The sequence below is a fragment of the Balaenoptera physalus genome, assembly GCF_965194825.1.
Source record: "Balaenoptera physalus genome assembly, chromosome: 3".
Classification (NCBI taxonomy): Eukaryota; Metazoa; Chordata; class Mammalia; order Artiodactyla; family Balaenopteridae; genus Balaenoptera; species Balaenoptera physalus.
The window spans coordinates 5,745,524-5,761,725 of NC_138890.1; the positions used below are offsets into that span (position 1 = coordinate 5,745,524).

At 61.0% G+C, this 16,202-nt stretch overlaps 1 protein-coding gene across 8 annotated transcripts; it reads left to right on the plus strand.

The window, feature by feature from the left end:
• The first annotated feature begins 1,147 nt into the window (after window positions 1-1,147).
• CAMSAP3 (calmodulin regulated spectrin associated protein family member 3) lies at window positions 1,148-16,196 on the plus strand. 8 transcript variants are annotated; one of them, XM_082455428.1, is made up of 19 exons: window positions 1,148-1,429; window positions 7,149-7,402; window positions 7,702-7,824; window positions 7,908-8,003; window positions 8,189-8,221; window positions 9,092-9,139; window positions 9,399-9,537; window positions 10,145-10,284; window positions 10,372-10,465; window positions 10,545-10,599; window positions 10,750-10,823; window positions 11,137-11,206; window positions 11,292-12,747; window positions 13,843-14,072; window positions 14,151-14,407; window positions 14,761-14,860; window positions 15,234-15,346; window positions 15,425-15,543; window positions 15,629-16,196. In XM_082455428.1, the coding sequence occupies exons 1-19, from the start codon at window positions 1,282-1,284 to the stop codon at window positions 15,932-15,934; spliced, it is 3,855 nt and encodes a 1,284-aa protein (XP_082311554.1). In that variant the 5' UTR covers window positions 1,148-1,281; the 3' UTR covers window positions 15,935-16,196. The 8 variants fall into 8 exon arrangements, with proteins under 8 accessions (XP_082311554.1, XP_082311557.1, XP_082311556.1 ...); XM_082455431.1 differs by having other exon boundaries at window positions 11,343-12,747; XM_082455433.1 differs by having other exon boundaries at window positions 1,150-1,429; window positions 13,933-14,072.
• The last annotated feature ends 6 nt before the right edge of the window (window positions 16,197-16,202 follow it).

The following is a 16,202-nucleotide window of genomic DNA, read 5'->3' on the forward strand; positions in this document are numbered from 1 at the left end:
AATCAAACTCATACCACACATAGATTTGCTCACACAAATATGCAGTTCCTAGAGAAATAGGCACACCTGCACTCTCATAAATGCATCCAGAAATGGACATTTTTCCACAATTATACCCACTTCCACTGTTTACACACCCTGTCACACCACCTTAGCTCACACCATATACCCAAACACAGTCACCCACAAATACACTCACATGTAAATACACATATATGAGCAAAACACATTCCACAATCGCTCCCCCCCCACACACCCGTGTGCACACAGTCATACTCATAGACTCATATACAAATGCACTTAGATACAAATTCACCATCCTCACTTCCACACAATCGGAGCCCGGCCCCCAACAAATTCTGTTGATACCACAAATGCACACACACACCTTTGCAAATATACCCAGTAACAGCCATTCAACCACACTCACAGATACAAGCAGTCACACTCCTGCATAATTACACACACTCTCAATTTCTCGCACATACTCCTTCATTGACATTCGTCACACCCTGACACAAAAGAGAAGTACATTCAGATGCTCGCAAATAGGCAAACTCACAAATGCAGACAAAACACAAATACACACACACTCCTGAATCCTCAGGACACCAACACCTACACAACACAGATCTTTGTACACACAACACACGTGAAAAACAAGGACACCCAAACGCGCGCGTTGTCACACTCGCACAGATACGGACACGCAGACACCCTCACACTCAACACCCTCCTTCGCCACCCAAACACGTCCAGAGATGCACACACTGATGCGAACACAGACACACGTTCTTGCACGCTCACAAGACACAATGAGAAACAGGTGCACACGCGCGCGCGCTGCCTCCAGGCCGGGGATGACAAGCTCACGCTCACATCTAAGGAAACACTTCGGCAGGCACACACCCGCAAGCAGAGGGTCCCTCATCCTCCCCGGCGCGCGCGCGCACACACAGGCGCGCGCGCGCACACACTCCTCCGCAGCCTCCCCCGCCACCACCGCAGTCTGGGCCCGCCCCACCCTGCGGCGGCGAGGGGCCGGGAGAGGCGAGGGGACAGGGTCGGGGGCCAGGCCCGGGGGCGGGGCGCACCTGGGCTCCGCCCCGGGGCGGGGCCGACGCAGCGTCGCGAGCGCGAGCGGCCGCACCTGGCTCGCCTGCGGCCGCGGCGGTGACGGTGGTGGTGACGGCGGGCCCGGCCCGGGTGCTAGCGCGGCGCAGCCCAGCCCAGCTCAGCCGGAGCGAGCGCAGAGCCGGTGCCCGCAGCCCCGGCGCCGCCATGGTGGAGGCGGCGCCCCCCGGGCCCGGGCCGCTGCGGAGGACCTTCCTGGTGCCCGAGATCAAATCGCTGGACCAGTACGATTTCTCGCGGGCCAAGGCGGCGGCCAGCTTGGCGTGGGTGCTGCGGGCCGCGTTCGGGGGTGCAGGTACCAGGCCGGGGGAGAGGGGGCGGCAGGTGCGGGGGGCGGGGCGCCGCGCCGGGGAGGCCGGGGCCGTGGGAACAATAGCGCCGGTCGCCGGGGGTCCCCGGGCCCGGGCCCCTGCGCGCCGGGCCTCTGGGCTTCCTGCTCGGCCCAGGCGGTGGACTTTGCCCGGCCGGCTGCGGGAGCGCGGTGGGGGTGGGGCCGGCGGCCCAGCTCCGCGCCGGGACCCGGGCGTCCCGGCCCCCAGGTGACCCGGGCAGGGTGTGCGGGCCGAGTGGTGTCTCCCACTGCGGGCCTCGCCTGGCCGCCCTCCCCCCCTTTACACACTCACATCGTGCGCGCCCGCGAGGACCCCCGCCCCCGTCCAGCCCGGACGCACACCCCGCGTCGGCCCTGCCTGCTCTGCGGGCGGTGAGGGGAGCGGGAAGCCCCTGTTTCGCCTCCACGGCCCCGGCCGGCGGCTGGCAGCTGTGACTTATTGCCCCATTTTGCTTAGGAGGCGGGCGAGCCCAGCAGAAGGGAAATGGCTTATCCAAGATCGCCGGGGGTGGGGGCCCAGGTGCAGGGCCTTCTCCCACTTCCTCCCCCCGGTCCACGTGTGTGAAGAACTCAGGCCATCCCACCGGGGAGGATGCGAATGGGTCCCTAGGATTTGCGGCCCAGGGAAGGCTCAGTAATGGCTCCATGCCAGAGCTGAGAGTCAGGGCCTGGCCGTGGGGAAGACGAGTTAATTAATTAAGGTCTGGGCTTTCTGGGGGGACGCCCTGCCCTCCCACTGGTCCTGCCCACTGGTCTTGGCACCAGCTGAGCACAGCCCATCCTCCCTTCAGTGGCCTTCCCAGATCAACCTGTTCTGGGTGTGGGTCTTGGTGACAGCTGTCCGTCTCCTGGTTCCGCCTGAGCCTGTCTTTCTCCCAGTCTCTTTCCCTGCACCCTCCCAAGCAGGGCCCACTCTGGGGCTCACCTACCCACAAGGATCTACTTGAGAAAGGGGGTGGGGGGTGGGGGGATGGTTGGCGGGGAGAGACCCAGGTCTGCCCCAGCCCCTCGCATCCCAGGTTATGAGGCCACAGAGGACTCAACTTTGAGAATCAGAATTGGCTTTGAGTCCCACGCTCCACCAGAATGTGGACGAATTAACCCAATTCTCTAAGCTTCTGTTTAGTCCTCTATAAAAGAAGGCATTTGTTCACTTTGTTATCCATTTCACAAATGTCTGCGGGGCACCCACTAAGTGCCAGGGCAGTGCTGAGGTGATTGGGGTCCCAGTTCCTTCTTTCACAAGGTGAGGGAGACTGAGCACAGGATTATTCTGTTTCTGGCACACAGTACACACTAAGTGGTTGTTGCTATTCCTGCTGCCGCGACCAGTGGTATTTTTATTAATGATAATATTATTCATCATCTGGTCAGGGGACAGAAGAGAAATGACTATTCCATTTCCCAGAAAGAAAAGTCAGGTCCCTGGTGGATGCCCTGACTCACCCGGTTCTGTTCTCACTGACCCAGCTCCCCTGCGTTGTGTGACATCCTCCCCGAAGTTCACGTTGCATCTGTCCCCCACCCACATTCTCTAAACAGAGGGGGACTGAGGAAGGTGGGACCCCAGGCCCTGAGCGGGAAGTGGGGAGCAGAGCCCTGCTTGGTTCATGAACTCTGGGACTCTTTATTGATGCCAGTTGGGTGCCAGGCCAGTGCTGGGCGCTCAGGATGGAGAGACGAGGATGAGACTTGAAACCAGATCATTGCTGATTAGAGTGATAAAGTCGGTGATGTCCAGTTAATGTCGAGGCGTGCTGCGGGCCTTCCAGTGAGCAGGCTGGGGGAGGAAATCCCTGAAATCTTCCAGGGAGGGGAGGAGAAAGGAAGGCTCCCAAGAGGAGGGAGCATTTGAACCTTGAAGGGTGTGTAGGAGTTTGCCAGGGGGAGGAGACCAACAGCGAGTTCTCCGAGAAGAGTGTACAGGTCCCAGTGGTGGCCAGGAGTGGCCAGGGAGATGAGGGAGTCTGGGGCAAGTGATGAGGGCCTCTCAGGCATTGGATGGGGAATCTGAGGGCCCTGGGGAGCCATGGAAGGTGTTTGGGGACTGACCAGATGAGATCAGATATGCAGTTGCCCCGGGGGAATAACGGCTGGGGGAAGGGGTAGTTCTGATGGCCCCAGGGTACAGGCGTGAAGAGGCTGGGCAGGAATGCAGGCTAGTGGGCTCCACAGAACTCAAGCTCAGAGATAAGGAAGGGTGGCATCTTTATGCAAGTTTGGGAAACACCACATGCAGTCCCTTAGGCCGCCAGAACCTCCAGGTGATGCTTAGGGAACTAGGGTCCCATCGGCTCTGCCCCTTACTAGTTCTGTGATCTTGGCCAAGTCATCTTAGCTCTCTGGGCCTGTACAACAGATAAGAATAAGTCTCGGAATAACGCAATGAGCAAATGCACACAAGGCGGTGGTGGTGGTGGTCCAAGGGCTAGCTGCGCTTTTAGCTGTGCTGTCCAGTGTGGTAGCCACGAGCAACGTGTGGCCTGTCTGAATTGCGAGGTGCTGTAAATGGAAAATACACAGTGGCTTTGGAAGACTTTGTGTCTTCCAAAAAAAAAAAAGAAAGTGAAATATCTCGTTAATAATGTTTTTATGTTGATGACGTGTTGAAATGATGATAGTTTGGATATATATTGGGTGAAGTATATTACTAAGTTAATGTTACTTGTTGCTACTTTTTTTTTTTTTTTTTTAATTTTATTTTTTAATTAATTAATTAATTTATTTATGTCTGTGTTGGGTCTTCGTTTCTGTGCGAGGGCTTTCTCTAGTTGCAGCAAGCGGGGGCCACTCTTCATCACGGTGCACGGGCCTCTCACTATCGCGGCCTCTCTTGTTGCGGAGCACAGGCTCCAGACGCGCAGGCTCAGTAATTGTGGCTCAGGGGCCCAGTTGCTCCGCGGCATGTGGGATCTTCCCAGACCAGGGCTCGAACCCGTGTCCCCTGCATTGGCAGGCAGATTCTTAACCACTGCGCCACCAGGGAAGCCCTGTTGCTACTTTTTTAATGTAGCGACTAGAAAATTTTAAACTTCCTGTGTGGCTCACATTCTATTCCTATCGGACAGGACTGCTGTACAGTAAATGCTCAATAGAGCACTTTATAGTATAGAGCGGTGGTCCTCAGCCAAAGATGAGTTTGTCACTTAAGGGACATTTGGCAGTGTCTGGAGACATTTCTGGTTGTTCCTACTTGAGAAGACAGTGCTCTTGGCATCTAGTGAGGAGAGACCAGGGATTCTGCTAAACATCTTAACAATGCACAGGACAGCACCCGCCCCTGCCCCAATTCCCCACACCTCAGCCCCACTAAACACAAAATTATCCAGCCCCAAATGCCAATTGTGCCGAGGTGGAGACAGACTGGTGTAAAGTAAGGAAGGACTTGATAAACATTAGCTATCGGTAGCTCTAGCTCAAGTTGTCATCTTCAAGGCCCTGACAAGCCCTGCAGGAAAGAAACTTTAATTTTGCCGATGGGAGCAGGAAGCAACCAGGAGCTGGAAAGAGGAGGAGGAGGGTTTGGCTTCAGGGGATGCCAGGAGCTGAAACCAGATGACTGATTGGATGTTGGAGCGGGGAGGTGGGGGGGGAGAGAAGGAGAGATGGTGATCTCTCACTGTGATGGGAACAGAGAGAGGGAGCACGTTTGGAGTAAGACGCTGAGCATGATGGGCGATGCCTGGGTTTCGGCAGGTGGCAGTGCTCAGATGGCCGTGGAAGCCGTCATAGTAGCGGGGGCAAGTCCATTGACAGGGCTGCTCAGACAGAGCTGTTGGGAGCCCAGCATCAAAGAGGCATGTCAGGAGGTGGCCTGGCTTGAGTGGTGGGAGAGAGAGAAAAAGATGCCAGGGGGAGGAAGTTTTCCGGAAGAAGGAGGTACTCGGCAGAGAGCCCAGGCAAGATAGTGGGCGTTGGAAGGCCACTGCTGGCCTTGGGGAGGCCGGGAGCTAGGAGGGCAAGGGCAGATCAGGGAGGTTGGGACGGGCATAGGGTGGAAAGAAAGAAAACCTGGAGAACTTTTTTTTTTTTTAATTGAAGTGTAGTTAATTTACAATGTTGTGTTAGTTTCAAGGGTACAGCAAAGTGATTCAGTTATACATATATGTATTCTTTTTCAGATTCTTTTCCAGTATAGGTTATTACAAGATAATGAGTATAGTTCCCTGTGCTATACAGTAGGTCCTTGTTGTTTACCTGTTTTATATATGGTAGTGTGTATATGTTAATCCCAAACTCCTGATTTATCTCCCCCGCCCATCATTTTTGGTAACCCTAAGTTTGTTTTCTATGTCTGTGGGTCTATTTCTGTTTTGTAAATAAGTTCATTTGTATCATTTTTTTTAGATTCCACATATAAGTGATATCATATTATGTTTGTCTTTGACTGACTTCACATAATATGATAATCTCTAGGTCTGGAGAACTCTTCTTTCAAGGGGCAGAGAGATGGCCCAACTCTACACAGGGTTTGGGTATTAAGTAGGAAGGTCAAGTGTGAGTTTAGGGGGTAGGAAAAGAGGGGGGGGCAGGGAGGGGCTGAAAGCCAGGGTGCCTGGGTCCTTGTAGGTGAGGGCAGGGGCCTCTGGAGAGCATCGCTGTGAATTCAGGCACCTGAGGAAGGCCTGGTACGACACGTTCAAATGTTTTTAAGCAGTAGAATCCTGCCCCCTCCCATCCTTTCAAACACACGCAGAACGCGTTGGCCTCTGTTGCCTCCTGTCTACCTCCCAGATCTTCCTGGCGGCTTATTCTGACCTTTCTCCTCCCCACCCTTGGGTCCCACTTGGTTGGGGCTCTGCCACCCCTCCTCCCTCCACATGGGGCTTCCTCAAGCCTCTTCCTACGCTGCCCCTCTGTTTCAGGGTTTCTGTGGCTGCCTCAGCCCCAGCCCCTCCTGTACCCCCATCTCAGCCACCACCCTCTTTCCCTTGCCTTCCGCCTCCCTCTGTCTCTCTTCCCCCTCACTCCCAATGGGGCCCTGGGTGCCTCTCCCCCCCTCCCCTTCAGTCACCAAGTTCAGGCCATTCACCCCCCAACAAAGTGTCTGCAGTCTGTCCCCCTCCCCCATGGCATGCCCTGCCAGCCAGCCCCCCGACTCCACAGCTCATCCCACCCCCTGCTTAAGGCCTGGGTTTGAATCCCAGTCCAGAGCTGTGTGGCCTTCTTGGTGCCTAGGTTTCCTCATCTGTAAAGCGGAGTTACCACGTGTGCCCTGGCTGCTTCTTCCGACGGTTGCCTTAAGGCAAAGCGAGTCCGTTGGGGTGGTGTAGGGCACCCAGGGAGATCGATTAAGTCACATTGTCCATTGTCGTGCAGTCCTTAGGTGAGGGCGAGAGGGGTGGCTACAAGACCCCGCCCATCTGGCCTCCGCCGCCTCTCCTCCGGGTCCGAGAGCCCGCCATCTCCCCGAGGCACGTGCTCTCTCCCACCTCCTCGCCTTTGTATGCAGACCCCCTGCCTGGAACACCGTCACCCCTTCCTCCGGCAAACTCCCCCACACCTGCGCCTCGTGTCTCAGCCCAGGTGCCCTATTCTCCCGTCCCGGTTCCATCCTCCCTGGTCCACACCCTCAACGACCCCCCCCCCTTTAACTGGGTCCATGTAATTGTATGTATGCGGAGGGGTTATGTCCGGTGGCCCTGACCCGCCATGATCCACCTCCCCCTCCTCGCCCCGGCAGAGCATGTGCCCTCGGAGCTGTGGGAGCCCTTCTACACCGACCAGTATGCGCAGGAGCACATGAAGCCCCCGGTGACGCGGCTGCTGCTCTCGGCTGAGCTCTACTGCCGGGCCTGGCGCCAGGCGCTGCCGCAGCTCGAGACGCCCCCCAGCCCCTCTGCGCTACTGGCCCTGCTGGCGCGGAGGGGCATGGTGCCCGCGCTGCCCGAGCGCCCGGTGCAGGAGGCCGACCTGAGGCACCAGCCAATCCTCATGGTAGGCCACGCCCCTACCTCGTTAGGTCCCGCCCACCAGGCCTGGCTCCTCCCCTCATGGCTGCTCCCACCAGGCCAGGCTCCTCCTACCAAGCCTGGCGCCTCCCAAAAGGCGCTAACTCTGGCTCCTGAGGACTTGCCTACCCGGCCCACCAGATCCCTAAGGCCTAGTTTGTAACCTCAAAGCTTGGACTGCCTCCCAAGCCCCTCCCACTTCGAGCCCCTCCCACCGCCAGGTTCTTCCTCTTTCTTCTCCCTGGGAGGCGCTCTGGTCTCACCCTTCAGCTCTTGCCTCCACAGGGAGCCCACCTCGCTGTCATTGATGCCCTCATGGCTGCCTTCGCCTTTGAGTGGACAAAGACACTGCCTGGTCCCTTGGCCCTGGCCAGCTTGGAGCACAAGCTCCTTTTCTGGGTGGACACGGTAGGTGGGGCTTGGGCCAAGGTGGGCTGGCGGGGGCCAGGATCACCCAGTGACTGGAGCACTGACCTCTCCCTGCTCCCCAGACCATCCGGCGGCTGCAGGAGAAGACGGAGCAGGAAGCTGCCCAGAGAGCATCTCCCACGGCCCCTGCCGATGGGGTGGCCCCAGCGCAGACTTCGGTGAGCCTGGGGCGATGGATGGAAGGAAGGAAGGAAGGGCGGACCCTCGAGGGCTGGGTGGGCAGGTTGGAGCTGTGCCTCGAGGCCGTTCCTGCACTGGGGGTGCTGGAGGTGACTCTCTCTCTCTCTCTGCCCTCTCCCCTCTGCCACCCCTGCCACTCTCCTCTCTGCCTCTCTGGCATCAGTGTCCCACACGCTGGTACTGGAAGCTGGTTCCTGTAAGTGGGGCTGTTTCTCCGCCCCGTCTGCCTGCCCCGCTTGTCGCTGTCTGTCTGTGTGTCTGTTTCTGCCTGCCTGTCCTGCTCCCTCTCCTATCTCTCCCCAGATATGAGCAAAGGAAGTAGGACCCCAGCCCTGGGGGGACAGAGAGAAACCCTTTGGGAACCAAGGGAAGGGGGGAATCTCTGCTGTTCCTGAAAGGACAGACTTCTCCCCAGTACATGACTCACCTCCCAGTAATCAAGAGGCTTGTCCACTTGAGCCAAGGTGGGGAGAGGGAGGACCCCAGACCGTCAGACACATGGATCTTGACCCCAACAGGCAGGGCACATGGAGAAGACCCCTCTAGCCAAGAGAAAGACCCTCAAACCCAAAAGAGGGTAGAAGAACCTTCCTAACTGAGACTCCAGCTTCCCTAAGGACAGCTCCCTGGTCTCAGTTTTGGGGGCAGTGGGGTGTCCATCCCTGAAGTGCAACAAGGGGAAAGTGACCACTGCAAGTGGCGGGGGTAGGTTTTGGGCTGAAGTCCCTGCCTTTGCTCACTTCAGGGCCTCCTTCCCCCCACACTAGGGCCTGGGTTGGGGGTTCCTCTCCTGCCTTCCTGCTTCCTCTGCGTCCCCTCCCCCAGCTGGGACCTGGGTCTTCTGTTGGGGGGAGAGGATTCCCTGCAGGAGTGGCTGCTCCGTGGGGTCCCTCCTGGCTGGGAGGAGCTGGGGTCCCCAAAGCCAGCCAGGGCGCAGTCAGGGAGCTGGATGGCCAGGGCTCAGGACAGGGGTCAGGGCTATCTCCTCCCCCGCCGGAGGTGTGCTTGGGGGCCCAGCAAGTCAGCACCCCTCCCGCCCCGCTGACAGCTGCTCCTCTCCCCCCAGCACGCAATTGCCTTCTGTTTGAAGGAGTCGGGGAGCAAACCCCCCATGGTAACGTATCCCCCACCCCAGGGTCCCAGGAGTCCCTGTCCCCAGCCCCCGCTGCTGGCCTGGCTGCTCGCAGACACCTCCTCTGCCTCTTGCTGCTACCCTTCCCCTGCTCCAGGCTGGCCCCCCCACTCTGGCTCTGGGACCCCTGGCTTCACGCCCCCTCGTGGCGGAAACCCCAGGCCTCCCCGCCCAGCCTGCATGACTGCTGACCTGGGGGGGGCCAGCTTGACCTCTGACCTGACCCGGCTCCCACCCACAGATCCGATATCGCAAGGACCGCGCCGTGGCCCGACGCGCCCCCTGCTTTCCGACCGTGACCAGCCTCCAGGACCTGGCAAGTGGGGCTGCGCTGGCCGCCACGATCCACTGCTATTGTCCCCAGCTCTTGCGACTCGAGGGTGAGTGAATGCGCCTGAGCCAGACCCCGTCCTTGCAAGCCTGGCACCCAGGCATTGGCGTCTGTCCGCAGAGTAGTGCAGCGATTATAAGTGCAGCTCCCAGAACTGGCAGACCTGGGTTTGAACCTCTCTCTTCCCGTAATGAGCTGTGTGACCTTGCACAAGTGTCTAAACCTCTCTGCGCTTTATTCAATTCACTCCTGCAGCAAATACTGATAGAGTACAAACTGCCAGATCCTGTTTTAGGTGCCAGAGATCCAGCCAGAACAATACAGACACGTTCCTGACCTCAGGCGGCTCACATCCTAGTTGGGAGAGAAAGACAATAAGTTCAAGAGGAATGTTCCGGATGTTAGGTGCTCTGAAGGGCACTGGGTAGTCAGGATTAGCTTTCTGAGTTGAGTTCTTCGGGGAGTAGCGCTCCAGATGGTGGGAACAGCAGATGCAAAGGCCTGAGGAACAGCCTGTCACGGTGCACACCTTGTGAAGGGGGCCTAGCCTGGCTCGTCAGAGGTCCTCTGTGCATGTTGGCTGCTGGGCCCCCGCTTCCCCGGGGCCCCATCCTCCTTCCCTTAGAGCTGGGGACGCAGGCATCCTGTCCTTACAGAGGTGTGCCTCAAGGACCCCATGTCTGTGGCGGACAGCCTGTACAACCTCCAGCTGGTGCAGGATTTCTGCGCCTCCCGCCTTCCTCGGGGCTGCCCGCTCTCTCTCGAGGACCTGCTTTATGTCCCACCGCCCCTCAAGGTAAGGCCATCTCGGGGCCCTGTGGGCCGAGGGGGGGTGTGTCGGGGGCCGTGCGCCTGGTTGGCTGACCCTGCTTTCCACCTCCAGATCAACCTGATGGTGCTGCTAGCGGAGCTGTTCATGTGCTTTGAGGTGCTGAAACCCGACTTCGTGCAGGTCAAGGATCTGCCTGATGGTCATGGTGAGGCCCGACCCTGGGTCCGGGGGGCATGGGGGCGGGGGAGGCCAAGCCCTGCCTGACCCTCCGCTCTGTGCTGCAGCTGCCTCCCACAGGGCCACGGAGGCCTCCCCACCTCAGAACAACAGCGGCAGCAGGTACCACTCCCCTGTTGGGTCGAGACTACACAGCCACAACGGGCTCCTCCTCCTGTGGGGACGGGGAAGGGAGATGATCTGGTCTCCACTCCCAGGAGGGGCGAGGGAGGGGGAGAGGGGGCCCCTCGGCTGATGCGCATCTCTTGGCAGTTCTCCTGTCTTCAACTTCCGCCATCCACTCCTGTCGCACGGCAGCCCCCAGTCCCCACTCCGAGGGTCCACAGGTGAGGGCAGGGAGATGGCTTGTCACTGGAGACCCCCATCCAAAGACCACCCCAGCTGACCTCATGTTGTCCCTCTAGACCCCTCCATTGGGTCCCTCTGGCACCTGAATGACTCCTTGGTGACACTCATTGGCCCCCACAGTGACCTCCCCAGTGGCTCCACAGGACCCCCTAGTGACACCACCCACAGTTATCCATCCGCATAATGACCCATCAGCGACTCACCCATTGACAACCCGTGGCTGACGCCACCCAGGGTCCCCAGTGACCCCCCAGAGTGAGCACTGAGTGACCACTCACTGCCCCTCCCCAGGCTCGCTGAAGTCCTCCCCGTCCATGTCCCACGTGGAGGCCCTCGGCAAAGCCTGGAACCGTCAGCTCAGGTGAGCGCATCGCAAGGGCCCGGGCAGCGGAGCGGGTGGGGCCCAGGCTTGTCCCAGGGGCTGACCCCTCCCTCCGGCCGCCCAGCCGTCCCCTTTCCCAGGCCGTGTCGTTCAGCACTCCCTTTGGCCTGGACAGCGACGTGGATGTTGTCATGGGAGACCCCGTCCTACTCCGCTCCGTCAGCTCAGACAGCCTGGGTCCCCCGCTCTCCGTGCCTGCCCGGACCCCCACCCAACCACCCCCGGAGACTGGCGACCTGCCTACCATCGAGGAGGCCCTGCAGATCATCCACAGTGCCGAGCCCCGGCTGCTCCCGGATGGGGCTGCCGACGGCAGCTTCTACCTCCACTCTCCCGAGGGGTCCTCCAAACTGCCACTGGCTTCCCCCTACCCACCCGAGGGGGCCTCAAAACCACTGCCTGACGGGCCCACCAAAGCACCCACCTACTCGCCCCACCCCGAGGGCCTCTCGAAACCGTCTCCCTGCCCAGCGGGGGAGGTATCGAAACCGCCAGCCCTGTCTGAGGGCTCCCCGAAGGCGGCGGCTTCGTCCCCAGTGGCCAGCAACTCTGAAGTGAAGATGACCAGCTTTGCTGAACGCAAGAAGCAGCTGGTGAAGGCCGAGGCTGAGGCAGGGTCCCCGGCAGCCACCCCAGTGGCACCAGAGGCCCTGAGCTCGGAGATGAGTGAGCTTGGAGCCCGGCTAGAGGAGAAACGCCGGGCCATAGAGGCTCAGAAGCGACGGATCGAGGCCATCTTTGCCAAGCACCGCCAGCGACTGGGCAAGAGCGCGTTCCTGCAGGTGCAGCCGCGGGAGGCCGGCGGGGAGGCAGAGGCGGAGCCGGGCCTGGCCCCTGGTGGGGAGCGGCCAGCAGGCGAGGGCCAGGGTGAGCCGTCGCCACGGCCGAAGGCAGTGACCTTCTCGCCGGAACTGGGTCCGGCGCCCCCCGAAGGGCTGGGGGAGTATAACCGGGCGGTCAGCAAGCTGAGTGCAGCGCTGAGCTCGCTGCAGCGGGACATGCAGAGGCTCACGGACCAGCAGCAGCGGCTCCTGGCCCCGCCAGAGCCCTCCGGGCCCGCCCCGCCTCCCGCCGCGTGGCTCATCCCTGGTCCCACGACGGGCCCCAAAGCCGCGTCCCCCAGCCCCGCCCGGCGCGCTGCAGCTGCCCGGCGCAGCCCCGGGCCCGGCCCCAGCCCCACACCCCGGAGCCCGAAGCACGCGCGGCCGGCGGAGCTGCGGCTGGCGCCCCTGACGAGGGTGCTCACGCCTCCCCACGATGTGGACAGCCTCCCGCACCTGCGCAAGTTCTCGCCGAGCCAGGTGCCCATGCAGACGCGCTCCTCTATCCTTCTGGCGGAGGGGCCGCCTCCCGAGGAGCCCGCGGCCCGGCCTGGCCTCGTCGAGATCCCGCTGAGCAGCCTGGAAGAGCCCACGGCTGAGGATGAGGGAGCCGGGAGCCCCCCTGGTGCTGAGGATTCCTTAGAAGAGGAGGCGTCTTCAGAGGGAGAGCCCCGGACCGGGCTGGGATTCTTCTATAAGGTGAGTCACCTGAGCGGGTGGGGGAGGGGCCGTGGGTGGATGGATGGATGGTCAGGGATGGGGCGTGTGGATGGGTGGGCGGGTGGCTAGACAGGTGGACGCATGGATAGGGCTTTCCCAGTGGATGGACCAACAGATGGAGCTGGTGGGGGAACAGAGGTGGATGGGTGGTTAGCCAGGCGGCGGCTGGCAGACAGACGAGGTGTGTATGTCCAGATGGACACATAGATGGGGTGGGTGGATAGACAGAGGGAGAGCAGGTAGTAGACAGTTGGACAGGGGTGGGTGGATGGATGGATGGGTGGGTGACGGACAGATGGACAGCAGTGGGTATACAGACAGATGGGGCTAGGGTCCTCTATGGCATCCCCTCCCTCCTGCTCCCTCCTTCATCCCCTACCGGCTCCCCTTCCTGACTCTTCCGTATCCAATCACTCTTCTTCCTGTTGGCATCCCCAGCCTGGGCCACCACCTCTTACCTGGACACCTGCAGTCACGTCCTGATTGGTCTCCACTGCCCACCCCTCACCACACACCAATCCCTGGCCATTTTCAACTGAGCGGTCAGCAAGATTTATTTAAAATGTAAATTGGACCTTGTCACCCCCTTATTTAAAACCCTTCTGTAGCTCCTCTTTGCTCTTAGAATAAAAGTCTTTCCCATGGCCGTAGGCTCTGCTCGCCCCTGACCTCATCCTATGGCATCCTCCCCAGCTCTGCATCCCAGCCACACTGGCCTCCCTGCTGTTCCACACCTGCTAGGCTTGTTCTGGCCTCAGGGCCTTTGCACTTGCTATTCGCGCTGCCCAGAATGCTCTCCTCACCGCTCACCCCTACCCAGTTCAGTCCTCATCATCCTTCTCCGAGGTTGCTTCCTCCGGGAGGCCCCTCTCGGTGTCCCCAGGCCAGGATAGGTCCCTCCCCACAATGTAGACTGACAGCAGCCTCTGCTGGTGTTCACCAGTGTTGGTGCGATACCTGATTGCCTTCCTCGCTGGGTTAAGTGCTTGGTGTGCCCAGAACCCAGCATGGGGCTGTGCGCACAGCAGGTGCCCACCCAGTGCCTTCAGACCAATTACAAAAACTCAAGGACAGGTGAGCGGCTGGCAGGCTGGGTCGACACAAGATCAGACTCCAGCCGAACCAGGGGAGGGACAGCCAGCTACACTCGGTGCCTGCCCCCAGGATGAAGACAAGCCCGAGGACGAGATGGCCCAGAAGAGGGCCAGCCTGCTGGAGCGCCAGCAGCGGCGGGTGGAGGACGCACGGCGGCGGAAGCAGTGGCAGGAGGCCGAGAAGGAGCAGCGGAGGGAGGAGGCTGCCAGGTGAGGCTGGGCCCAGCCGGGGGAGCCCTGTCACTGGCGTGCCCACAGCCTGACCACTGCAATCCCCTCAATCTGCAGGCTGGCCCAGGAGGAAGTAGCCCCTGCCGGCCGGGCCCCAGCCGAGGAGGAGGTGGGCCCCCGGCGGGGGGACTTCACGCGGCTCGAGTATGAACGCCGGGCCCAGCTGAAGCTGATGGACGACCTCGACAAGGTGCTGCGGCCCCGGGCGACGGGGAGCGGGGGGCCAGGCCGGGGCGGTCGGAGGGCCCCCCGGCCACGCTCTGGTTGCTGTGATGACTCGGCCCTGGCACGGAGCCCAGCCCGCGGCCTGCTGGGTGAGGCCCCCGTGGGTATGTGAGGCGGGCGGTGCAGGGTACGTCCGCAGGGCCAAAGCGTGGGCTCACAGGAGTCAAGGCTTCCACAGGGATGTGGGGCCGCAGCGGGGTGAAGGCCGTGGGCAGAGCTGGCCTGGGGTTCTCTCCACAGCGTAACAGGTGAAGGGCTGCTTTGCACAGCCTGGCGTGGTGGGGTGAGGTGGGGCGGCCATTCTCCAGCGAGGCCGTGCAGGGCGAGGGTCTTGGACAGGGCTGACCGCACATCCCTCCCCAGCCGCCCAGCTAAGGTCCCCTGGGCGAATGTGGAGGCGGGGGGACTCGGGGGGGGCCTGACCCGCCGCCCTCTGCTCCAGGCTCTCGGCTCAGCAAAGTCTACTCCCAGTCCACGCTGTCTCTGTCCACCGTGGCCAGCGAGGCCCCTGGTAACCTCGGCGTGAGGAGGCCCATGTCTCGGTGAGTTTAGCCTGGGCGGGCAGGCGACTGTGTCCCAGGTGGCCTCTCAGAGAGAGAGAGAGAGAGTGTGTGTGTGCGTGTGTGAGAGTGCCTTAGGAGGCTGATAGGGCACGAGGGAGTACATCTGCCACCAAAGATGCAAGGATGCACACCTGAGAGACGGGACCCGAGGTCGTGCCTCTCTGCTCCCGTGTTCAATGTGCCTGGGGCCGGAAGAGGGCCCTGCGTGGACTTGGTAGCCCAGATGATGTCAGTGGACGCGTCCTGCCTGCTCGGCTGTGTCCTGGGCTCGCCCTTCCCGGGTCCCACCGCATACTGATTGGGAGGCTTCGTCCGCCGCTGACCGCACCCCACCCCACCCCTCCCCCCGCAGGGCTCCATCTCCATCCAGCCTCATGTCCCCAAGCCGCCTGCCTGGCAGCCGAGAACGTGAGTGGGAGAACGGCAGCAACGCCTCCTCCCCGGCCTCAGTGCCTGAGTACACGGGTAGGTGGGACTTCAGGGGGTGAGCACTGGGCCCCACCGGCGCCCCACGTCGTCCCTGCTGACCGCCCCGCCCCCTAGGTCCACGGCTGTACAAGGAGCCGAGCGCCAAGTCCAACAAGTTCATCATCCACAACGCCCTGTCGCACTGCTGCCTGGCGGGCAAGGTGAACGAGCCGCAGAAGAACCGCATTCTCGAGGTGGGCCTGGGGCGGGGCTGGGGCATGGCGGCGGGCGGATCGCCGGGGCCCTGCTGGCCTGGCTAACTGCTTCTGCCCCCGCCAGGAGATCGAGAAGAGCAAGGCCAACCACTTCCTGATCCTCTTCCGCGACTCAAGCTGCCAGTTCCGGGCCCTGTACACGCCGTCCGGGGAGACGGAGGAGCTATCGCGGCTGACGGGCTACGGCCCCCGGACGGTCACGCCCGCCATGGTGGAGGGCATCTACAAGTACAACTCGGACCGAAAGCGCTTCACCCAGATCCCCGCCAAGACCATGTCCATGAGCGTGGATGCCTTCACCATCCAGGGGCACCTCTGGCAGAGCAAGAAGCCCACCACTCCCAAGAAGGGCAGCAGCACCCCCAAATAGCCCCGTCCCGGGTGCTCCGCAGGCCGGGCCCCGTGTGCTCTGGCCTCCGCCCTCCTGGGGGACAGCCCAGAGGACAGTCCGTCGGTATGCCCGGGTCCTGTCTGTCCCCCCGTGACCTCGCCTGGGTGGGGCTGGAGTCCCCACCCCCTAACTTTGGTCCCGTCCTGCTGTGGGGGCTGAGCTGGGAGGTTCAGGGACTCAGGGCTCAGCTCAGTCCCCCGTCTGTCCTCCCCACCTTCTCGAATAAAGTAATTTAAAGAGAGCTCGA